General features: G+C 45.1%; 1 protein-coding gene and 1 pseudogene across 1 annotated transcript; both read left to right on the forward strand.

The window, feature by feature from the left end:
* The first annotated feature begins 16,808 nt into the window (after nucleotides 1-16,808).
* On the forward strand, nucleotides 16,809-17,747 carry LOC140913742 (olfactory receptor 5J3-like). The gene has a single exon (XM_073350540.1). It carries the CDS (start codon nucleotides 16,809-16,811, stop codon nucleotides 17,745-17,747), a length of 939 nt encoding a protein of 312 aa, XP_073206641.1.
* A 5,891-nt stretch (nucleotides 17,748-23,638) lies between these two features.
* LOC140912583 (olfactory receptor 5AP2-like) lies at nucleotides 23,639-24,571 on the forward strand (annotated as a pseudogene).
* The last annotated feature ends 719 nt before the right edge of the window (nucleotides 24,572-25,290 follow it).

A 25,290-nucleotide genomic window follows, 5' to 3' on the forward strand; every position in this document is an offset into this window, starting at 1 on the left:
CTGCCCAGCATCCCCTGCCACCGGATGTGGCTGGGCCACTCCCACTGGTGTCAGTGGGGCTCCTGTGGCTCAGTCCTGGCACCTTGGGGAGCCAATGGGCGCAGGGTATTACTAGTCCCCCACCACCACTGTCCTCCCCTGTTCCCCTGGGTCTCCCCTCACCGCAAAGAGGGAGCCTTGAGCCTCAGGGCTCTCAGACCCCACGGAGCAGCTGCTGGCCCCTCGGGATTAGGCGGAGCTGCTGGTCCCCATGCCAGAGTCGCCCAGCTCCTGCTCTGGGCTGGCTGGGGGCTCCTCAGTGGCCAGGCTGGTGGATGGCTCTGGCTCGGCACTGGGGTGCAGCTCCTGGCTCCTTTGCTTCCTGTAAAGGAAGCCGCAGAGCCAGCTTGCCCAGATCTCGCCCGCTCCTGTGTCCTTCCCGCAGAGCATCACCCTGGGCCACCTCCATTTGGGACCAGAAGGTGCCTCAGGGTATGGTAAGGGAGTTCGTGTCTTCCTCCTCCTCCAGAAAGCCAGGGAGCTCCTCCTCCTCGCCTGGCCACTGTCCTCTTCCCACCTGTGGGAACAGAGGGGTCGCTCTCCTCCTGGGAAAGCCGGCCAATGCTCCCTACCGGCTTCGGAGCCACCAGCCCGGCCTTTCTCCTCAGCATCCCCTTGAGCCGCTGCATCCTGGGACTGAGTGAGAAGCAGCCATGAGTCTGGGCTCAAGGCAGACGCTCATTAACGTGCCTGCCTGCACCCTGCCAACCTCCGATTGCTGAGGCATTTTCTCCTCACCACACATCCCACCGCAAGGCATGGGGGCTGCCATCCACACCCACTGGCAGCAGCTCACAGCACAGGTTGCTCCTGATGTTCCACCTCACCACTGTGGCCCTGTGACATCGGGAGAGTCTCGTCCTTTCAGATCAGTGGGGCTCTCCGTTAGTTTGGAGAAGCAGCTCCCTCCACCCCAGCAGTCCCCGCTCCCTCCCAGGCCAGAGAAAGAGCAGCACCCAGATAGTCTCCAGTGAAAGTTCTCAAGATGCCCATCCTATGAGGCAGGAGTCGCCCTCATTTCCCACTGATTTCACTGATTGAAGTTGTGGGTGTTCAGCACCCGGCAGGTTCTGCTCTCCCAAAAGACTCTCGACGTGGGGAACAATCTCCTGCAAGGGAAGGCCTGGGAGCCCTCTTGCTGGGCCATTCCCACCATACTGGGGATGGCTCTGGAGAACTCCACTCCCTTGCTCTAGATGGAAAAGCTCTGGGTGGCAGATACTCACCGATGCTTAGTCTCTTGCCCTCCTCCTCGATCTCTGGCAACCAGGTGGGCTGGAAAGGGTGCTGCCCAATGCCCTGCCAGCAGAGCAGGGGGTAGAAGCCTGGAGATCAAAAGTGGCTGTGAAAACAAGATGATGTTTTATTGCCAGGGGATGGATACACCCAGGCTAGCAAGCGGAGGTTCACAATACAATAAAAAAGCCTTGGAAACAAGCAGGGAGAACTGGAGGTCCTGGTGATGTCAAGGAACTATGACGTGATCGGAATAACAGAGACTTGGTGGGATAACTCACATGACTGGAGTACTGTCATGGATGGTTATAAACTGTTCAGGAAGGACAGGCAGGGCAGAAAAGGTGGGGGAGTAGCACTGTATGTAAGGGAGCAGTATGACTGCTCAGAGCTCCGGTACGAAACTGCAGAAAAACCTGAGTGTCTCTGGATTAAGTTTAGAAGTGTGTGCAACAAGAGTGATGTAGTGGTGGGAGTCTGCTATAGACCACCGGACCAGGGGGATGAGGTGGATGAGGCTTTCTTCCGGCAGCTCACGGAAGCTACTAGATCGCATGCCCTGATTCTCATGGGTGACTTTAATTTTCCTGATATCTGCTGGGAGAGCAATACAGCGGTGCATAGACAATCCAGGAAGTTTTTGGAAAGCGTAGGGGACAATTTCCTGGCGCAAGTGCTAGAGGAGCCAACTAGGGGGGGTGCTTTTCTTGACCTGCTGCTCACAAACCGGGTAGAATTAGTGGGGGAAGCAAAAGTGGATGGGAATCTGGGAGGCAGTGACCATGAGTTGGTTGAGTTCAGGATCCTGACGCAGGGAACAAAGGTAAGCAGCAGGATACGGACCCTGGACTTCAGGAAAGCAGACTTCGACTCCCTCAGGGAACGGATGGCCAGGATCCCCTGGGGGACTAACTTGAAGGGGAAAGGAGTCCAGGAGAGCTGGCTGTATTTCAAGGAATCCCTGTTGAGGTTACAGGGACAAACCATCCCGATGAGTCGAAAGAATAGTAAATATGGCAGGCGACCAACTTGGCTTAATGGTGAAATCCTAGCGGATCTTAAACATAAAAAAGAAGCTTACAAGAAGTGGAAGGTTGGACATATGACCAGGGAAGAGTATAAAAATATTGCTCGGGCATGTAGGAATGTTATCAGGAGGGCCAAATCGCACCTGGAGCTGCAGCTAGCCAGAGATGTCAAGAGTAACAAGAAGGGTTTCTTCAGGTATGTTGGCAACAAGAAGAAAGCCAAGGAATGTGTGGGCCCCTTACTGAATGAGGGAGGCAACCTAGTGACAGAGGATGTGGAAAAAGCTAATGTACTCAATGCTTTTTTTGCCTCTGTTTTCACTAACAAGGTCAGCTCCCAGACTGCTGCGCTGGGCATCACAAAATGCGGAAGAGATGGCCAGCCCTCTGTGGAGATAGAGGCGGTTAGGGACTATTTAGAAAAGCTGGACGTGCACAAGTCCATGGGGCCGGACGAGTTGCATCCGAGAGTGCTGAAGGAATTGGCGATGTGATTGCAGAGCCACTGGCCATTATCTTTGAAAACTCGTGGCGAACCGGGGAAGTCCCGGATGACTGGAAAAAGGCTAATGTAGTGCCAATCTTTAAAAAAAAAGGGAAGAAGGAAGATCCTGGGAACTACAGGCCAGTCAGCCTCACCTCAGTCCCTGGAAAAATCATGGAGCAGGTCCTCAAAGAATCAATCCTGAAGCACTTGCATGAGAGGAAAGTGATCAGGAACAGCCAGCATGGATTCACCAAGGGAAGGTCATGCCTGACTAATCTAATCGCCTTTTATGATGAGATTACTGGTTCTGTGGATGAAGGGAAAGCAGTGGATGTATTGTTTCTTGACTTTAGCAAAGCTTTTGACACGGTCTCCCATAGTATTCTTGTCAGCAAGTTAAGGAAGTATGGGCTGGATGAATGCACCATAAGGTGGGTAGAAAGCTGGCTAAATTGTCGGGCTCAACGGGTAGTGATCAATGGCTCCATGTCTAGTTGGCAGCCGGTATCAAGTGGAGTGCCCCAGGGGTCGGTCCTGTGGCCGGTTTTATTCAATATCTTCATAAATGATCTGGAGGATGGTGTGGATTGCACTCTCAGCAAATTTGCGGATGATACTAAACTGGGAGGAGTGGTAGATACGCTGGAGGGGAGGGATAGGATACAGAAGGACCTAGACCAATTGGAAGATTGGGCCAAAAGGAATCTGATGAGGTTCAATAAGGATAAGTGCAGGGTCCTGCACTTAGGACGGAAGAACCCAATGCACAGCTACAGACTAGGGACCGAATGGCTAGGCAGCAGTTCTGCAGAAAAGGACCTAGGGGTGACAGTGGACGAGAAGCTGGATATGAGTCAGCAGTGTGCCCTTGTTGCCAAGAAGGCCAATGGCATTTTGGGATGTATAAGTAGGGGCATAGCGAGCAGATCGAGGGACGTGATCGTTCCCCTCTATTCGACATTGGTGAGGCCTCATCTGGAGTACTGTGTCCAGTTTTGGGCCCCACACTTCAAGAAGGATGTGGATAAATTGGAGAGAGTCCAGCGAAGGGCAACAAAAATGATTAGGGGACTGGAACACATGAGTTATGAGGAGAGGCTGAGGGAGCTGGGATTGTTTAGTCTGCAGAAGAGAAGAATGAGGGGGGATTTGATAGCTGCTTTCAACTACCTGAAAGGGGGTTCCAAAGAGGATGGCTCTAGACTGTTCTCAATGGTAGCAGATGACAGAACGAGGAGTAATGGTCTCAAGTTGCAGTGGGGGAGGTTTAGATTGGATATTAGGAAAAACTTTTTCACTAAGAGGGTGGTGAAACACTGGAATGCGTTACCTAGGGAGGTGGTAGAATCTCCTTCCTTAGAGGTTTTTAAGGTCAGGCTTGACAAAGCCCTGGCTGGGATGATTTAACTGGGAATTGGTCCTGCTTTGAGCAGGGGGTTGGACTAGATGACCTTCTGGGGTCCCTTCCAACCCTGATATTCTATGATTCTATGATTCTATGATACTGACCTACAACCAGCCGCACACCTCCCATCTCCAGGTCTCCTCATACCTCAAGCAGATTCCTGAAGCGTGATGACCCATGGGCTGTAGCAGAGTGTCCCCAGCCCCACTGATGGAAACAGAGGCCTTGTCAGGAGAAGCCACTGCCTCAGGGTCGCACTGGGAGTCAGGGATAGAGCCAGGGATGGAGCCCAGGAGTCCTTTGTCCAGGCTCCCGCACTAACCATGAGAGGAACACTCCCTTCCAGCGCTGGGACGTGCCAGCGGGACTCGATTCCCAGTCTCCCTGGCTCTGATTGTGACCTATGGAGGAGGTGGAATCTTCATCCTTAGAGATTTGTAAGGCCCAGCTTGACAAAAAAAATCCTCACTTTTAAATTAAGGGAGTAATTTATGACAATCTCTTAATGTTATTTTTTTCCTCTTCTTTTTAAATTATTTCATTGGAACACGTTCACTGCCAAGTTTTTGAGAAAGTCACACCACTGACGTGATAGCTAAGGCCCTGGAAGCAAAGTTAGCTGAAACGCTCACCCAGGTTTAGACAGCAGTAGCTTCCTTGGAAGGTGCAGTTTATTTCAGTTTATTCAAAGAGTTCAGTTGAATGACTAGTTCCTTGAAATTCAAGAATGGCAGTTCACAATACAGGCAAACTTGTTTTCCTCCCTCAATCTATGGATAAAAACTACGAGTGAGGGGATGGATCTACTGGTTCATAAATCTAGAAACATGTGGAGACCAGAACTTATCATTTCAGTTCACTAACCACACTTCAAATTTCCTTTGTTTAAAAAATCCATTTTAAATGCAAAACATTTTGATTCAACCTTTTTTCTTATGCTCCCTTTTTTAGCTCCAGCATGACCTTGGTGCGTGACCAAAGGGAGGTCACTTCTTTTCACTCTCCCTCTGTATCATGGGAATGGAGAAAATTCTCTAAGTCCTAGCAAGCAAGAGATTTGAGCATGTCAGATGTGTTAGAGCCCTTGTACTCGAAAGGACAATGAGTGATGGTTGTTTGGGGCAAGAAGCTAGGTGGATTTGATACTTGTCCCCCATCCAAAGCCAATAACACATCTCTGCATCTGCAATCATGAGTTAGACATTCTCAGCACCCCTCTGTCTCCCGCAGCCCTCAGGTGTTCCTTGGATTATGGAGGCTTGGTTGCTAAGAGGACTTGAATTTTTTTACTGGCTTCCTGGGTGTCCCTAGCCAATGAGGGGCTCAGTCTGGCCTCCGAGGCCCACACCCTGAGATACTAAAGATAAGGATGGACTTATTTCACTCCAAGTTTTTTGTATTTGTATTTTTCAATTATTTTCCTAATGAACGTTTGATTCTCATGAAATTCGTAGAGCTGGCAGATGACAGATGATGATTTCTTTCCACACAATCAACACAGTAATGAAAACAATCCTGGAGAAACTCCTCCACATCAACCGTCTCTTGGTCCTCACCGAGAGACCGCGAGATGGAGGCTTGCTGCAGCAAGGCTACAGGGGTTTCCGAGGTTCCCCCAGACCCACACCCCTGTCCTGCCCGGCTGTTGTCAAGGGAGCTCTGTGGGGTCACACCCGCCTCATCATCTTTGCCCAATAGGCTGAGTTCCTGCCAAAGGCCTTTGTGAAGTCACTGCCACACTCACCTTTCCCTTGCAGGCCTGATGTCTGCCCCCGGCCAGCCCGGCTGGATGTTTGAGCTGCACCCTGGATCTCCCCACTTGCTCATGATTGATTCTGGGGAGCAAGCAGGCCACCCAGTAGAACAGCAGAGTCTATTCCTCATCCTACACTGGGTTTTCCATACAGATATACATTGTGAAACTATTTGATCTCCGAATCCGGCCTCTATTTCACTGGCGATGAAATTTCACATGCTTACCACCATATTAAGCCCAATTCCTTGTAGTTCATAGAAAGTTGCCATGGCACCTTCCAGAAAGATAACCAGTTGTGATGTGAGGATATCAGGAGACAGAGAATCTACCTCTTCCCTGGGTAATTTGTTCCAGGAGTTCGTCTCCCTCACTGTCAAAAATGTGTGCCTTACGTCTCATTTGAATTTCTCTGGCTTCAACTGACAGCCGTTGGTTCCTGTTGTGCCTTTCTTGGCTAGATCCAAGTAGCCCTGCCCCGTGAAATTCGATCTTCCCGTCCTGCTGGAATCCCCCCAGCCAGGAGAACCCAGCAGGGTCCTCCTAGCTGTTTGTCTGCTGGGCTGGGGATATCAGACGCACCAGAGGCATGCAGAAGAGAGTGTACTCAGGGGTTTGGCCTTGGCAACTTCTGCTCCAGCCACATCTCTGGGTGCCGGGCTCAGTGCTTCTGACCCCTGTGCTTGCAGCCAGGGCTGGGGTGCTAAACTCAGGACTTTCATGCACCTACCCACTCCTGCCGGCACTCTGGGTGCCTGGGCTCGGGGCTTCTGCCTGGGACCTGCAGCTGGGGCTCAGGGGTTCCCTTGCACTTTCTTCTGGGGCTCAGGGGTCCATTTTTAAGGATGCCCCCAAATTGGCCTTTGTCTTAATTTGCCAGGGGACTAGTAGGTAGGAACCCCCAGCTGAGCTGCTCTCAGAAGCAGGGACCCACTCGCACATCTTAGAACCTCCTCTAACTTCAGAAAGATTCTTGGCTGCTGCCCTCAGAGCGCAGGTCTGAAGGCAGCATGGAAGTGAGCTTGGCAATGCTGTGACTACCCTACAACAACCTCTGAACTCCCCCACGATCCCATTTTGGTCAGGACCCCCACCAAACGAAATGTCATTGAGATGGACGTGTTCCCAAGGAATCTGTCAATTTCAAGGAATCAACATTTCCCAGCTGAAAACAAATGCTCTCCTGGAAAACTTTCAATATTTTTTCAGAGTGGTGGCCATGTTACTCTGTGTCAGCAAAAACAATGAGGAGTCCTTGGGGCACCTTAGAGATGAACACATTGATTTGGCATAAGTTTCATGGGCCAGAACCCACTTCATCAGATGCATGGAGTGGAAAATACAGTTGCAGGTATAAATACACAGCACATGAAAGGATGGGCGTTGCCTTACCAAGTGGGAGGTCAGTCTTACGAGGTAATTGAATTAAAAGTAGGATAACAAGGGAGGAAAAATCACTTTTGTTGTGGTAATGAGGGTGGCCCATTTCAAACAGTTGATAAGAAGGTGTGAGTAAGAGTCGGGGGAAATTAGTATGGGGGAAGTTAGGACTTTTGGCTGCAGAATTTTATTTCATTTTTTAATGAGATTGTGTCTTTTAGGTTTTGTGGCACACAAACAGAGAAGTTTGCAAGACATTGCAAACTTCCAGCAATAACAATAGCACATACGAACTCCAAAATCGGAGGGAGAGAATATAAGCTACTGCCTGTAACAGAGAGGCACAATTTACTGGGTACTTGCTGACTGACTGCTGCTTAGCCTCCACTGAGCTGTCTAGTATGCAAGTAGGTCCAGGAACCATGCCCAAAATTTGAAGTCGCAGTATTCAATTTTAACATAACCACAAATACACCAGAGCATCCAAATTTTCTGTTTTACAAGGTCTCTCCTTGTTTTGGAACACTGAGTTCTAAACATGCCATCGGGAATTTCAATCAAATTTCAGCTACAAATTAGTTTGTGTTTGGAACAATCATAATGTGCATTCGGTGTTATGTTGTAGGTTTCTTTAGGAAATTTGGGGAAATGGGAGCACTGGGAAAGCCTATTTCCCTCCCCCCCCCCCCCCACTGCACATTTGCTGCCCACTGGTGCTGCCTGAGCAGTAGCAATGTGACATCAGAGATAATCCACCACTCAGCACTCCCTGCCTCCAGCTCCTTGTCACACCTGGGGAGAATGACTAGCCCCTGGCTGCCATGGCAAGAGCTACCTTTGACAACTGATTGCCCCCTTCTTACCAGAACATCATCACAGAAAGGAAGTTCGTAATAAACAGGACCAGATTTGGATAAGCAGGGCAGCTGCCTGCTGGGCTCATTTGGGTTTGTCCTGTGGTACGGTACAGTGTTTCTTCTCAAAGGGCCAGTGTTTGTTCCTTTCCTTAGTAAGGGCTAGGTGAAAGTGATATGAAAAATCCAACTCTTTTTCTTGGATATTGTTTATCTGCTTCTTACAAATTGAGGATTGGAGCTTAGAACTTTCACTGAAACTCAAGTTGCATAAAATGAGTTTTGTTTTAATACAGTTTAATTTAATGACTTTCAATACTGTGTTCAACACAGCACTGAGTGGTGAAAAGGGACCTTCACAAAGATAAGAATGGCAATAAAATATATACTGAAAAGAATAGATGATTAAGAGGTTCATTGTTTAAACAGCACTTATATAATAGTTTTTCTTTCTATTAAAAAAACTAAGGAAATTAACAAACCAAAAGCCCTTCATTTAATGTTTCTAGGTTAGCTCTCATCAATAAATTAATCCGTCAAATAATTAGGAAATACAAAATCAAGATTTTAAAAAGGATTAAAAGGTTACAACTGTAAGCAGTGTCAGGTTAGCAAATGTCCAAATAAGTGTTGCCCTGGCACCCTTAATTCAGTCGTCTTGTGCCTTTGCGTGATGATGCAGATTTTAATTATGTGATCCCATGTTATTTTTTTCCCGTCAGGACCCCTGCCTTATTCAGTGCACAAGATTTTCTGCTCTGGGGCTCTGTATTGCAGGAGTCTGTTGTCTGTAGGATCCCTGCCTCATTTATTGCAAAGTTAATGTTGCGTGGGCAACGCTCATTCTGGTATTTCCTAACTTGAAAGTGCTTGACTTTGAAACCTCTTAATCCATTGCTGGAGTAGGCTTACTGCATACCGGGGAACAAGTCATGCTCTCCACCACACTGTTACAGCCTCTTGGCAATCAATGTTGAGAATGATGTTAAACCTACTCAGGACCAGCACAGTATAACCACATAATAATGCAAGGCTGGCCATACCTTGACCTTCCCCTGGATTGCTCCAACCTGCCTCGTATGACAGGCGCTGGGTCAGGGAGCCAGGGGATGGGTTCTACATCAGCCACAGAGCCCATATCTCCTCAGTGGCAGCTATTACCAGCAGGAGAGTGGGGTGGGAGGAGGTATTTTTTCATGCTTTGTGTGTATATATAAAGATCTTCTACACTTTCCACGGTATGCATCCGATGAAGTGAGCTGTAGCTCACGAAAGCTTATGCTCAAATAAATCAGTTAGTCTCTAAGGTAAACAAAAAGGAGCATAACAGTATAAGATAATTTTACTGCTGGCCTTAGTCTCTGCTCTCGGGGTCTTTCCTCCAAGTTTATTGCCAAACTCTCTGTCCCTATTACTCCTCACCCCCGTCCCGATTTTTCACATGTGCTGTCTGCTCACCCTATTTCCAAGAGACAACAAACAAAAAGGAGCATAACAATATAAGACAATTTTACTGCTGGCCTTAGTCTCTGCTCTTGGGATCTTTCCTCCAAGGTTATTGCCAAACTCTCTGTCTCTAGCCTTCCTTGCTGCTCCTTCCTTTCTCTGCAGCTCCTGCAGCTCTCTCAGACACTTTCTCTTGTGCTTCCTGCTGATCAGTAAAGAATCCACTGATCCGTGTTCAGGTGGGCCTTCTTAGCCGCTAGGGTTGGCTGAGCTCAGGCCTCCACTCCTTAAAATGCCAAACCACCCCAGTACAGGGCTGTTTACAGAGACAGGACATAATTAAAAATCTAGGTCTTTTCTACATTATCTCCCTCACTTTCTGCTTTACCAGCTAGCACCAATACCATGTGTTTCTTTCTCCCATTCCATTCCCTGTGTGTTTTCAAATTGCTTCCTCTGCATGGAACATCCTCACCACGCAAGTTCCCCAATGCACCACCCTTTCTTTAATAGTAATAATGATTATTCATCAAAAGAAAAAGAAATTGCTAGTTCTTATATACCCTGCTTTCTTTGTATTTTTCAGTCTTCCTTCGACCATAGGGTCTTTGAATTATTTGAGTGTCCTTACTTTTTCTGCCTTGTAAAGCACACACTATTGATACTGGACAGATAAATCATGGATACATCACGCACACACCAAAAAAACCCTTTGTCATAAAGGTTGGTCTCGTCAGTAAAGTAAGCCACAAAAATTAGGAAATGCACAAAGAACCAAAAAGCTGCATAGTCAGGCACTCTCAAGTTAGGAAATACCAGAATGAGCATTGCCCATGCAACATTAACTCTGCAATAAATGAGGCAGGGATCCTACAGACAACAGACTCCTTCAATACACAGCCTCAGAGTCAAAAATCCTGCGTACTGAATAAGGAAGGGGTCCAGAGGGAAAAAAATAATATGGGATCATGTAATTAAAGTCTGCATCATCATGCAAAGGAACAAGAGGACTAAATTAAGGGTGCCAGGGCAACATTTATTGGGATATTTGCTAACCTGAGTATGCTGAACTTTGTAACCTTTTAATCCTTTTTAAAAACTTGACTTTGTATTTCTTAATTATGTATGGTTTCAGTTATTGAAGAAAGCCAACTTAAGTAACGTTAAATGAAGGGGTTTTTGTTTGTTAATTTCTTTCTTTTTAATAGAAAGAAAATATTTTATATATGTGCTATTTAAACAATGAAGCTCTTACTCAAGTGTTGTTTTCAGTATATATTTTATTGCCATTCTTATCTTTGTGAAAATCCCTGTTTCACCACTCAATGTTGTGTTGATCACAGTATAGAACGTAAGTAAATTAAACTGTATTAAAAAACCCTCATTTTATGCAACTTCAGTTTCAGTGAAAATTCTAAGCTATAATTCTCAATTTGTAAGAAGCAGATAAACAATATCCAAGAAAAAGAACTGGAATTTTGCATCTTATTTTCACCGAGCTCTTACTAAGGAAAGTAGCAAACAATTGTCCTTTGAGAAGAAACACTGTACCGTACCACAGTACAAACCCAAATGAGCACAGCAGGAGGCTGTCCTGCTTATCCAAATCTGGTCCTGTTTCATTACAAACTTCCTTTCTGTGATGATGTTCTGGTAAGAAGGGGGCAAGCAGTTGTCACAGGTAGCTGTTGCCATGGCAGCCAGGGGCTAGTCATTCTCCCCAGGTGTGACAAGGAGCTGGAGGCAGGGAGCGCTGAGTGGTGGATTATCTCTGATGTCACAATGCTACTGCTAAGGCAGCACCAGTGGGCAGCAAATGTGCAGTGTGTGTGTGTGTGTGGGGGAAACAGGCTTTCCCAGTGCTCCTGGTTTCGCCTATTTGCTAAAGAAACCAACAACACAGAATACACATTAATGGTGATTCCACACACATGATAATTAGTAGCTGCAATTTGATTCAAATTCCTCGTGGCATGTTTCGAAACCAGTGTTCCAAAACAAGGAGAGTCCTTGTAAAACAGAAAATGTTAATGCTCTGGTGTATTTGTGGTTGTGTTGAAATTGTGAGTTTAAATTTTGGGCATGGTTCCTGTACCTGCTTGCATGCTAGGGAGCTCAGTAGGGCAGCACGCAATCAGGGCGTAGTAGCAGTCAGTCAGCAGGTACCCAGTGAGTTGTGCCTCTCTGTTATAGTCAGTAGCCTACATTCTCTCTCTATGATTTTTGGGTTCTTACATGTTATTGTTCTGGCTCCTAAGAAACAAATTAGCAAGACATTGTGAACTTCCAGCAAGAGTATTTTATGTTTTCTCTAACTTCTCTGCTTGTGTGCCACATAACATAAAAGACACAGTCCTGTAAAACATGAAATAAAATTCTGAAGCCAAATGTCCTTTTGAAAAAAAAAAAATTGAACCATTTCATTCTGATAAGGTTGATCTTCCTGAAGCACTTCACTTTTCCTTTCCCTTTCACAGGGAGGAGCCTAAATTAGGTTTTCCTAAATCCATGGTCGGTTAACTCAAACATTTCCCCTCTTTTTCATGCAATTTGCTCCCTTCTCCCTCCAGCTGCTGCCACCCCCTTTCTGCCCTTACCTAAACACAGTGGAGATTTTATCTTGCTCGCTTGCCCGTAATATAGCTCAGACCCAGGGCAGGGGAGCCAGCTGTGTGGCCTACAGAAGCAGCGGTATCCTAGAGCTGAGAACTGTGCAGGCAGAGGAAGAGGGCAAAAAATAGAGCCACCCCCAGCTACCAGCACCAGCCATCTTAAGGAAAAAGCACGACCCAGCCCATGTTAGAATCACAGAATTGGAAGGGACCTTGAGATGTCATCAAGTCCAGCTCCCTGAGCTCATAGCAGGAGCAAGCACCACCAAGAACATCCCTGACAGGTGTTTGTCTAACCTGCTCTGAAAAATCTCCAGTGATGGAGATTCCCCCTAGGCAATTTATTCCAGTGCCTAACCACCCTGACAGTTAGGAAATTTTTTCTGACATCCAACCTAAACCTCCCTTGCTGAAATTTAAGCCCATTGTTTCTTGTCCTATCAGAGGTTAAGGAGAATATTTTTTCTCCTTCCTCCTTGTAACAACCTTTTAAAGTATTTGAAAACTGTTAACATGTCCCCTCTCAGTCTTCTCTTTTCCAGACTAAACAAACCTAATTCTTTCTATCTTCCCTCATAGGTCATGTTTTCTTGACCTTTCATCATTTTTGTTGCTCTTCTCTGGACTCTCTCCAATTTGTCCCCATGTTTCCTGAAATGTGGTGCCCAGAACTGGACATGATACTCCACTTGAGGTCTTATCAGAGCTTTGTAGAGTGGAAGCATTACTTCTTGTGGCTTGCTTACAACACTCCTGCTAATGGTGGATTGTCTGTCACTTGAAGTCTTCCCAACTGGATATCTAGCTAAATGATGTGTTAGAGCTAAAATAAAATAATTATAATAATAATACTAATAATAATAATTTGAGCTTGATACAGAAATTATGGGACAAGGTTTTGTTATGCGGGAGGTCAGGTTAGATGATCATATTGTCCTCTTCTGGCCTTAAAATGTATGAAAAATCAATTTTACCCAAAGAGGAGTGGTAAACTCTGCTCTGTGTAGATGCCAAGCCTTACAATTAGTGCGTTACAAAGTTAAAGTTGTTTGATTGCTGTAACTGTGCTCTTTCCATAGTTTAACATAGTTTAACATGTCTGGATTTCTTTTAAGTGTAACTTTGACACTGAATTCACTGACTCCTCCATACGGAAAGACAGACTTAGCCATTCATTTTCAGTTACACTGCCCTGAGACCTCTTTTGTGGCTTAGGAAAACAGCGAGAGCTTTCCGTAAAATTAAGCAAAGACTAAAAAAGAAACCTACTTAGCACGTGCATCGTTTGGAGGTAAGATAGGCCACCGCGGAGGGCATTGTAATGAGCCCCTCTATGCCTGGCTTGAGACTATAATTGAAGGTGTAACTTACTTCAGAGACTTGATCCCTAAATGCCACAGAAATGAATATATAAGGTTTGTGGTGCCTTAACATGTTCCTTAGGGATGAAGAGTGAGTGAACACTTTCATCCACCAGCAGCTATGATTCAATACCTCTTTCCTTCAGTGAAGGTGGGTTAACTATTTTTCTTCTCTTCTGATTCCTGGACATAATTTTTCATTTTCTCCATTTACTTAGACGTGTGATGTTAGTGTAGTCAACATTTTGGCAACTTGAGACAGACATTGTTTGTTTGTTCATTTTTTCTGTCTCAGGATAAATTACAGTGAAAACGGACATGGTTCGTGAAAAAGAGCCTGAAAGTTCCAGATGGATACTAGGTAAGAATCCAGTGTTGTACATAGAGATGCATCTGAGTTACACACTTCAGAGATCTGGAATCAGATTCAGATCCAACTTCTGTAACCTTTGATGATTTTCAGATTCTGGGCTTTGGTTACAGCCAATTATAGAGATAAGTCAGGGTTGTAAAACTTGTATTTATTGTCGTTGTGTTATCAGTTAGAGATCAGTGCCCCCACTGCACTGGGTTCACCGAAAACACATAGTAAGAGACAGTTCCTGCCCTCAAGAGCTTATAGGCTAACAAACAAGACAGAAGAGAGTGGGTGAAAGGAAGGTTTATTATCCAAATTTAACAAAGAGGGAATTGAGGCAAAGAGGAAATCTTTGTCCGAAATCACACAGGTATTCTGTAGCAGAGCTAGGACCTAAAGGCCGATCTCAGTCTAATGCCCCTAGCGCCAGTCTGACCATTATCCAGTGTTGTGTATGGATGTGAGTAGGGGTGGGGGAGGGGGAGGACAGACACTTGGATCCAATGGGTTGTGGTGTGGCCGATCTCTCACCATAAGGGGGAAATAACAATAATTATTTGCACTGCGGCAGCTCCAGACATCTTTGTGTTTGTTTGAAAAATGTGACCAGTGGGTAGCATTGGAAAGGCGGTAGATGACATTGCAATAGCAGAGGATCCTCAAGGTGTTGAGAGCCTGCGAAGGGCCTTGGATTGAAAACAAGCTGTTTGTGTGTGATGAAATGGGGAAGGGGGAGCCAGAAGAAGGAAGCAAATGGAGAAAGCCTCACTTTTGAGGTGTTACATAGTTTTGGCTTCATGTCTCTTCAGCCTTCTTTCTTCCTTCTTTCTCTCTTCCTCCCCATTCTTCTCACACTCCTTGTCTACACAGCAACTTCTCTGTTTATCTTATTCTCTCACCTGTGGCTTCCGGCATTCCCTGTATGCTACCTTTTCCAAGCATCCTCCCTCCCTCCTTCAGAGCCTTGCCTTGCACACAGCTTCCCATCGTCGCTTCCGTGCCAACATTATTCCTTCACCGTTTCCTGCCTACCTCATACTCCTGTGTCATGGCGAATGGCCCAGAGAGATGAAGGACCTGGCAGTGTGTACCACTAGTAGGTGTAAGCAGTTGGGACTGGAGACAAGTGGCCAGAAAGCTCCTAGAGCAAGGAAAGCATAGACCGAAGGCACAGTTGCCAATTCTCATGATATTTGGTGCTTCTCTTAAAGCCCCAGCTCCTTCAGCCATATGATCACTTAAGAATCTCAGATTTTTTTAAGTATGTTTCTAGCCCTCAGAGTTGCTAAGAAAAGCTTGGAAACGTGACCCCCTTCAGGGCCAAGAAACATTGTTCCATTGCAATTTGCTGACTGAATGAAATTGAAACATTTCTCGAAGATGGGCCAATTTCACTGCAGCACCACGGAATTGGGGAAACTCTGCCTACATGAGAATCCTACCTGGTTTCTGCTAGTTCACCTGCCCAGCTCCTTGGCAACTTGCCATGTGATCTGCTAGCAACCAGAGTCCACGGCCTTGGAGCTGCTACACATGCCATTGCCCTGTGGGCTGGGTACACCCAAAATTTCCAGGGTTCATGGCTCCAGGGATCCATTCCCTTTTTCAGAGACTTTTCAAATACTGGGGGTTTGGTCCTAACCTAATAAATTCTGAAATAACAAAATCTTGCACAAACAAAACCTTTCCCTGCCCCTCTCTCCGGACCACCCTTAGGCATAGGCAGCAAACACAGCTGTGTAGGGCACCTGAAAATTTGGGCCACCCCTGAGTCTTAATATCCACCTACCCGCCTCTTCCTATCCCTGTTGCTGGTGGCTGCTGCAGCCTGGTGAGCCTTCCTCTGGAAGGGATCTAGTTAACTTAAAGGTGAAAAAGCCTCCAGCCTGCCAGACCTATTAGTACAACTTTGAAATTCTTAAAGAGCCATTAAAGTAGTAATGAAACCATTTAATGGGCATTTGCCAGCTCCTGGGTATGTACTGTCAGTTTCTGAATTTACTGACAAAAACAGTTGTGCATCAATGTAATATTTACTCAGAACATGTTAGTCTACTGGAGCTATGTTTAAAATCTGCTTTAAAAGTATTTCATCAGTATGTTGCTGAAGATTATAAAATCACAACTCTAAACAAATCACCGTCATCCCCCCCAGGCTGCCATTGGGCACAGGGTTTAAAAATACTTCTTAGGAACCCATATCTCCTAAAGATGGATCTACCCATTCTAAACCCTTTCTGTATTATTTTAAAAAGATCTCAAGATTTTAAGCCAATCACATGATTTTTGGAAGCCTGGTTCCTGGTTTTCAAACGCTTGGGATTAGCAACAGGGGATATGTTATGAAGCAGCAGTAACCAAGTGACTGGGACACAACTGAGATCCTGTAGTCATCTAAAAGGGTTATCTGGGAGGAGTCTGAACCCAGAGAATAGGATCCCAAGTACGAGAGCTTTCTAACTTACCCTTAGTGAGCAGACAATATAAAGTAAACTCATAACTCATGCAGGTATATTTCCTTGGGGAAAATTTGTAAGAATGTGCTTGAATTTGGAAATTCCTCAAGGGGAACTGGATGTCTAATTCCAATCAATTTTATGGAGACTGGGATGTCAAAATCTCCTAGACAGCTTTGAAAATCCCAGTCCTCATGAAAAGGGAGTGTAAATCAAAAAGTCCATCTCAACTTTTCCCAGACATCACGGTGGCTGGTTTCCAAGAAGATATTCACTACCCACTCTCAAGCCCAGTGGTGTCATTCAGATTTAATTCATGCCATGAAATTTCCTTCTTCCATGCTGCTCACTCTTGTTATCCCGGCAGGTATGGTTTCATGTAGCCCTGTATACATGGCTGAGGGCAATCACAGCATGGTGACCCACTTCATCCTCCTGGGGTTGACGGATAATGAGGAGCTGCAAATACCCCTCTTTGCAGTGTTTCTGGTGATCTATATTCTTACGCTGGTGGGGAATCTCGGGATGATCATGTTGATCAGGGTTGATCCCCGACTCCATACCCCCATGTACTTCTTCCTCAGTAACCTGTCTGTCATTGACCTCTGCTATTCCTCAGTCTTCACTCCGAGGATGCTGGTGAATTTCTTAGTGGGGAGTAAAAGCATTTCTTACTCTGCCTGTATTGCCCAACACTTCTCCTTCGCTGTTTTTGTGACCACAGAAGGGTTTCTGCTGGCCGTGATGGCATGCGACCGCTATGTAGCCATCTGTAACCCTCTGCTCTACACTGCTGTTATGTCTAAGAGAGTCTGTTTTCGTCTAGTGGCCGGCTCATATGTAGGGGGGCTCGTGAACTCACTGACCCACACATGTGGCTTGCTGAGGTTGTCATTCTGCGGGCCCAACGTCATCAATCATTACTTTTGTGACACTAACCCATTGCTGAAGCTCGCCTGCTCTGATAACCGCATCAATGAGATTTTGCTCATAATGTTCTCTGTGGCTCTTGCCACGTCCACCCTCCTGATTATCATCATCTCTTATCTGTACATCTTCTTCTCTATCCTGAGGATCCGCTTCGCTGCGGGCAGGCGGAAAGCCTTCTCCACCTGTGCCTCTCATCTGACAGCTGTCACCATGCTCTATGTACCTGTGAGCTTAAGCCACATACAACCCAGTTCCACCTACTCGCTGGAACAGGAGAAAATCTCTGCTGTGTTTTATACCCTGGTGGTCCCCATGCTGAACCCCCTTATTTACAGCCTGAGGAACAAGGAGATTAAGGATGCTCTTAAGAGGGTGGTAGACTGGAAAAACATTCTCAGCTAATTTGTTCACCATGACAATTCCAGTTAATTGAGAAGAACAATTGGAAGAAGGAGAGGAGTATTGGCTATGTGTCACTGCCTTCATTTGTGTATCTCAAATGTTGTACAGGAATTAAATGAACCTCAAAGAACTGATGTAGCATGTGGAAATTACGTTTTACGATTGCTTGAGAGGAACAATGTTACCTAATGTCCTGTCATTATGTGGTTGTTCCAACAGACACCCTTCCTTGTTTCTTGACCATTAATCTATTTGAAATGCTGCCCTGAAAGGTTATCTGAGATTTAAAATAAAATAAAACTTGTTTCTAACTTTAATTTCTTAATGTGTTGCTCTAATTAATACTCAGTATGTAGCTTGCACTATGAGAATTCAATACTTTTGCTCTCTTTAGTGTCTGGGCCTCATAAGGGCTTTGTGAGCCTGACACAATTAATCTCTATCCCCTTTATAACAGCCCTTAACGTAGTTGAAGACTGTTATTAGGTCCCTTCTCAGTCGTCTTGTCTCAAAACAAGACATGCCCAATTTTTTTTAAATCTTTCCTAATGAATCAGATTTTGCAAACCCCTTTTGTCATTTTTGTTTTTCCCCTCTGGACTCTCTCCTATTTGCCAACATCTTTTCTAAAGCGTGACGCCCAAACCTAGACACAGAACTTCAACTGCAGCCTCACCAGTGCCAAGTACAGGCAAACAGTTACTGCCCTGGTCTTACATACAACACTCGTGGTAATACACCCCAGACAGCCTTTTTCACAACTGCATCTCATTGTTGGCTGATACTCAACTTGTAATCCACTTGAACTCTCAGATCCATCTCAGCTGCACTTCTCCCTAGCCGGTTATTCCCCACATTGTATTTGTGCATTTGATTTTTCCTTCCAGAGTGAAGTACTTTGCACTTGTCTTTATATTAATCACATCTATACTCAGACTAGTCCTATATACATCTATTCTCAACAGTGCTATCATATATACTTAGGCTTGGAAGGAAAAGACTTTTCTCAAAAAAATGTTGGTAAATGTTGATTTCACCACAAGCACACAAACCAATGAAAAAAATATTGCTTTCAATAATTGAAATGTACAGCTAGGCAAGAGTAAGAAAAATTGCAGCTTGAGAATGTTCTAGAGTTTGATTTAAGGATATTTATTTTGACATGTGATGTTGACAATTTGTGTTTTAACAGTTATAAAGCTTTAACTTTTTGAATCTCAGTGTTGGCTGTCATTAAAAAAATTATGTCTGACCTCCCATTGCCTGATCTCCCATAATTTCTTGCGACTGTAAAGGTTTGAACATTTAAAACAAAAAGACTTCAAAATAAACATTGATATTATCAATTAAAATTATAAAAATTATTTTAAAAAATAAAATTTTGAACAAGGCTCTCTGTACTTTTTATACAGCTTTATTCTCAATCATCTTTCTGTCACCTTATTCTGTTCTCCATCTGTACCTCTTGTCTCTTATTTTAAGCTTACATTACGAGCTCCTTTGGCCAGAGATTGTCTTTTTGTTATATGTTTGTACAGCACCTAACAGAAGGGGGTTGGGATTAAGCCTAATTCTAATGAATTAATTAAGTACTATCAATAATAATGCTCATGTAATGTTACTACCACCAATGCTGTATATTTCAGAGGGGTAGCTGGTTAGCCTGTTTCAGCAAAGACAATGAGGAGTCCTGTGGCACCTTAAAGACTAACAAACTTATTTGGGCAGAAGCTGTCGTGGGCTATAACACACTTCTGGGTTCCAGCTCATGATACCTTCTGCCCAAATAAATTGGTTAGTCCTTAAGGTGCCACAGGACTCCTCATTATCATTGCCATATAGTGATTTTATAGGTTTACTAACAGCAATGCTATAAATTGATCGTATATTTTAAGGACTAGACGGGACAATGAGATCATTTAGTCCAACTGTATAACTCAGGTCACACTTTGATACAGTTACCCTCTGTATTAAGCCCATTAACTTGTGTTTTATTAAGTGTGTCTTCCAGAGAGCCATCGGGTCTTGATTTCACAGCATCTCTAGCTGGAGAATCCACCACTTCCCATGGTAGTTCATTCCAGCGGTTAACCACCCTCACTGTTGGAAATGTGAGCCTCATGACTAAATTGAATTGGGACAGTTTTACTCTGAGCAACATGACATATTGTTCAGTAGAACTGGGGGTGGGGGGAAATTGGGCTAAAATACTTGTTTTTCTGAGCAACGCAGGTTTGGGTTTGCTGAAATATTTTATGAATTTGTATCAAATGAGCTGAATTATTTTGCTTTGAACTGAAACCTCAGAAAAATCAGAAAGGTCTAAATAGTTTAAGTTTCCCATTTAAAAGACTGTTTCAAAATTTACTTTCATTTTATGAAAAAATATAACAATTGGAAAAACAGCAACTGATCAAACACAACATTTCATTCAACTTGTCAGTCAGCCAAAAACTTGGAAAAAAAATCAATTAGGTTCAATCAGAAACGAATTTTTTCATTTATGTTTCAGAAGAGCCAGCAAACCAAGAAGTCAGGTATTCACACAGCTCTTTTGATCATACATTTTGTTTCTCATCATTGCTATCTACTGATTAGCCCTATTCTCACCAGTAAAAAGAAAAGGAGTACTTGTGGCACCTTAGAGACTAACCAATTTATTTGAGCATGAGCTTTCGTGAGCTACAGCTCACTTCATCGGATGCATACCGTGGAAACTGCAGCAGATATTATATACACACAGAGATCATGAAACAATACCTCCTCCCACCCCACTCTCCTGCTGGAAAAAGCTTATCTAAAGTGATCATCAAGTTGGGCCATTTCCAGCACAAAACCAGGTTTTCTCACCCTCCACCCCCCCACACACAAACTCACTCTCCTGCTGGTAATAGCCCATCCAAAGTGACAGCTCTCTTCCAATGTGCATGATAATCAAGGTGGGCCATTTCCTGCACAAATCCAGGTTCTCTCACCCCCTCACCCCCCTCCAAAAACCACACACACAAACTCACTCTCCTGCTGTTAAAAGCTCATCCAAAGTGACCACTCTCCCTACAATGTGCATGATAATCAAAGTGGGCCATTTCCAGCACAAATCCAGGTTTTCTCAACCCCCCCCCCCACCCCCATATACACACAAACTCACTCTCCTGCTGGTAATAGCTCATCCAAAGTGACCACTCTCCCTACAATGTGCATGGTAATCAAGGTGGGCCATGTCACCTTCAGCCCCCAACTAAACCCCCTCCAACACATTATTAAGGATCTACAACCTATCCTGAAGGATGACCCATCACTCTCACAAATCTTGGGAGACAGGCCAGTCCTTGCCTACAGACAGCCCCGCAACCTGAAGCAAATACTCACCAACAACCACATACCACACAACAGAACCACTAACCCAGGAACTTGTCCTTGCAACAAAGCCCGTTGCCAATTGTGCCCACATATCTATTCAGGGGACACCATCACAGGGCCTAATAACATCAGCCACACTATCAGAGGCTCGTTCACCTGCACATCCACCAATGTGATATATGCCATCATGTGCCAGCAATGCCCCTCTGCCATGTACATTGGCCAAACTGGACAGTCTCTACGTAAAAGAATAAATGGACACAAATCAGATGTCAAGAATTATAACATTCATAAACCAGTCGGAGCACACTTCAATCTCTCTGGTCACGCAATCACAGACATGAAGGTCGCTATCTTAAAACAAAAAAAACTTCAAATCCAGACTCCAGCGAGAAACTGCTGAATTGGAATTCATTTGCAAATTGGATACTATTAATTTAGGCTTAAATAGAGACTGGGAGTGGCTAAGTCATTATGCAAGGTAGCCTATTTCCCCTTGTTTTTTTCCTACCCCCCCCCCCCCAGACGTTCTGGTTAAACTTGGATTTAAACTTGGAGAGTGGTCAGTTTGGATGAGCTATTGCCAGCAGGTCAGTGAGTTTGTGTGTGTGTGTGTGTCCCGTGTGTGTGTCCCCCAGGTGGGGGGGAGGGTGAGAGAGCCTGGATTTGTGCTGGACATGGCCCACCTTGATTATCATGCACATTGTAGGGAGAGTGATCACCTCTGATGAGATATTATCAGCAGGAGAGTGAGTTTGTGTGTATATGGGGGTGGGGGGGTGAGAGAACCTAGATTTGTGCTGGAAATGGCCCACCTTGATTATCATGCACATTAGAAGAGAGCTGTCACTTTGGATGGGCTATTACCAGCAGGAGAGTGAGTTTGTGTGTAGGGGGGTGGAGGGTGAGAAAACCTGGTTTTGTGCTGGAAATGGCCCAACTTGATGATCACTTTAGATAAGCTATTACCAGCAGGACAGTGGGGTGGGAGGAGGTATTGTTCCATGATCTCTGTGTGTATATAATATCTGCTGCAGTTTCCACGGTATGCATCCGATGAAGTGAGCTGTAGCTCACGAAAGCTCATGCTCAAATAAATTGGTTAATCTCTAAGGTGCCACAAGTACTCCTTTTCTTTTTGCGAATACAGACTAACACAGCTGTTACTCTGAAATTCTCACCAGTGATACAATTCTACTGCTTTAGGGCTGGTCAACATGGGAAACTGACTCTGCAGTAACCGACTCTAATGTAACTCCCTATGTGGCCACTTTTCTTTTTCCGGTTTAGTTTAATCCAGTGGATTAAGAGGGTCCATACCAGGAGCTATTCCAGAATAGCTCTAGTGCCTTACATTCACCTATTACCTTGCTCAGGAATAACTTCCCAGTGCAGACAAGCCCCTGTTCTCACCAACACTGATTTGGAGCTGTCCTTTCGCCCCTCCATGCAGAGGTGGGACACTGAACAGCAAGGTTTATCAGTGGGGAAATGAATTTATTTGATGTTTTTCCCATCCCGAAGAACCCAATACAATTTTTACAAACATTCTGGTATAGCTGAATCTGCATTTTTCTCTGAAAAAAAGTTTCAGCCAAAGAATTTTACCCAGCTGTCGTTAGGATCCTTTCTACCCCCGTGGAAATGCCTTACATTTAAGCTCTGCTAGGTAGACTTGAGTCAAGGGATAATAGGGTTTAGCCCATGGTGAGTAATAGTGAGAGGACAGAAACCACAGAAGAACACTCAGATGCAGCTTCCTCCAGGGTTCAAGAGTTGACCCGCTACCCAACCTCATTCATGGGGGTTCTTTTTTATCTTGTATTAATACAGTTTCAATGAAAAATATCAGAGCACAATATTGGATCAATGCTACCGTACAAAGGTGATTTTATCTTTCTCAGCTGATAAATGTCTACCTTCTTGACACCTTAACATCAGAAAAAAAAACTTTAAATAAATCTTCAGCTAGTACAAGTCCTTCTGCACTAGTGTGAGTCTGTGGTCACAAAGTTTGCCATGGAATTCACCCTGTTGCTTCTAGAATGTTGGCCCAGAATCTCCACTTCCATTAAATAGGCCTCAGGTGTCCAGCCCTTTGTGGAATTGACCTTCAATGCATAGCCAATGCAGTGCCATCTGCTTGTGTCTGCAGGCTGCCTAAAACAATAGCTCTGAGAAGTATTAACAGTCCCATTCATCTTAATCAGAGCTCTGTGTGTGGGGTTTCCCCTTCCAGGATGCCATAGAGCAGCCAGGCACTTCACATTTTGTTTCCTGTCACCTTGCCCAGCTAGTACAAGGAGGAGTTAATTGGACCAGGCAGGATGAGTTGCTCCAGGTAGGAGGGAGCCTGGGCCCATGTCCAACTTGCAGCTAGGGAGCATAGGGAATGACAAGTACATTGCAGCGGCTCAGGCCGAGGGGAGTCAGAATGCGTGTGAAGGATCCGCTCTTGGTCCTTTCTTGGCTCCTGTTTAATTGTACGTTTCACTTTTCCCCTGTAAAGGAGGAGATCATGGGTGGAAGAAATGGCGGAGGGAAATCACACCGTGGTTACAGACTTCCTTTTCCAGGGGTTCATGGATCTTCCGGGGCTTCAGGTCCCCCTCTTTATGTTGTTCCCAATGATCTATGTTATCACCCTGGTGGGGAATCTAGGGATGATAGTCTTGATCAGGTTCAACTCCGGACTCCACACCTCCAGGTACTATTTCCTCAGCAGTTTGTCTCTTGCCGACGTCGGTAATGCCTCGGTTGCTGATGACTTTTGGGGTTCAGGGCAAACCCATTTCTCTCGCCGCATGCACAGCACAGGTTTCCTTTGTCTGTAACTTTCTGACCAAGGAAGCTTTGCCTGGTGGCGGTAATGGCATTTGATCACTTCCTAGCCCTCGGTAGCCCCTTGCTCTAGAGCCTCATCATGTCAACAAGACTGTGTGTGTTACTAGCGGTTGCTTCCTACATATGTGGCTTTGTGAACGCGGTTCTTCAGACTCCATTTATAATTTGCCCTGTCCTTCTATGACTCCAATGTCATCCACCATTTCTTCTGTGACATCCCCCCAATCCTTAAGCTGTCCTGCTCCGACACCCACAACGCTAACACAGTGTATTTCACCTTGTCCACTATAGTGGTCATGACTAGGATTCTCATTGTATTATTCTCCTACATGTACATCCTCATTGCCATCTTGAAGATCCACTCTGCCAAGGGCAGACGCAAAACCTTCTCCACCTGTGCCTCCCACCTGATGGCCGTAACAATTTTCTACGGGACTGTGATCTTCATGTATTTACAACCCAGTTCCGACTACACCACAGACCCAGACAAGATCATCTCTGTGTTTTATATACTCATAATTATCATGCTGAATCCCCTGATCTACAGCTTGAGGAACAAGGAGATGAAGGACCCCTTTAGAAGGATGATAAACAGGAAGGTTTGTTCTCAGTTAATATAATTATTGGGATTTGTGCTTATCAATAAACAAGTGATGAATTAATAGTGAATTCTCTGTGTCATAGCTCTGATTTCTTTGTTTTAACTGTATTCTGTGGCTTGTTCGAAAAAAAAAAAGGAATCCAAGACTGTTAATCTTGGAAATTCAGTTTCCCATGTTCAGGAATGACTGCGAGGCTGCAAAGAATACAGACGCTCCCCGACTTATGCAAGCATTCCGTTCCAGAATGCCTCGTGTACCTCGAGTTTTGCATAAGTCGGAAACGTATCTCTGACCATTACGCGCAAAAAAAAAACCCTAAGAAACTCCTATTTCTAGTTTACGGAACTTTTTCCGTAATCTCGGATTTTCGTAACTCGGGGAGAGTCTGTGCACTATTGTAAGGGAGCATTTGTCACAGTTCCGCTCTGACTCCCTTTGCTGAATATGCACCGACTTGTGTTGAGGGGAATCCCATCTTGGATCCCCAGTTGTTTTAAGGTGCCAGAGATTGAATGGAGCCAGTCACTGCTGCAGTCTTGGGGTTCCTAGGCACACAATAGGGTGCAGGCCCTCTGCCTAGCGCCCTTTCTGGAGAGCTAGAACCTGCTATCTAGCTGCCTAGTCCCTGGGCTCAGGGATGACTTTTCGGACTCTGCCATAGCTTAAACAACCCTTGTCCTACAATGCCACCAAACAGTGTGAGCCTTCTAGATTACAGCTGAACTCTCCCATAGGGC

This window comes from Lepidochelys kempii, chromosome 6 (genome assembly GCF_965140285.1).
Source record: "Lepidochelys kempii isolate rLepKem1 chromosome 6, rLepKem1.hap1, whole genome shotgun sequence".
NCBI classification, from domain to species: domain Eukaryota; kingdom Metazoa; phylum Chordata; order Testudines; family Cheloniidae; genus Lepidochelys; species Lepidochelys kempii.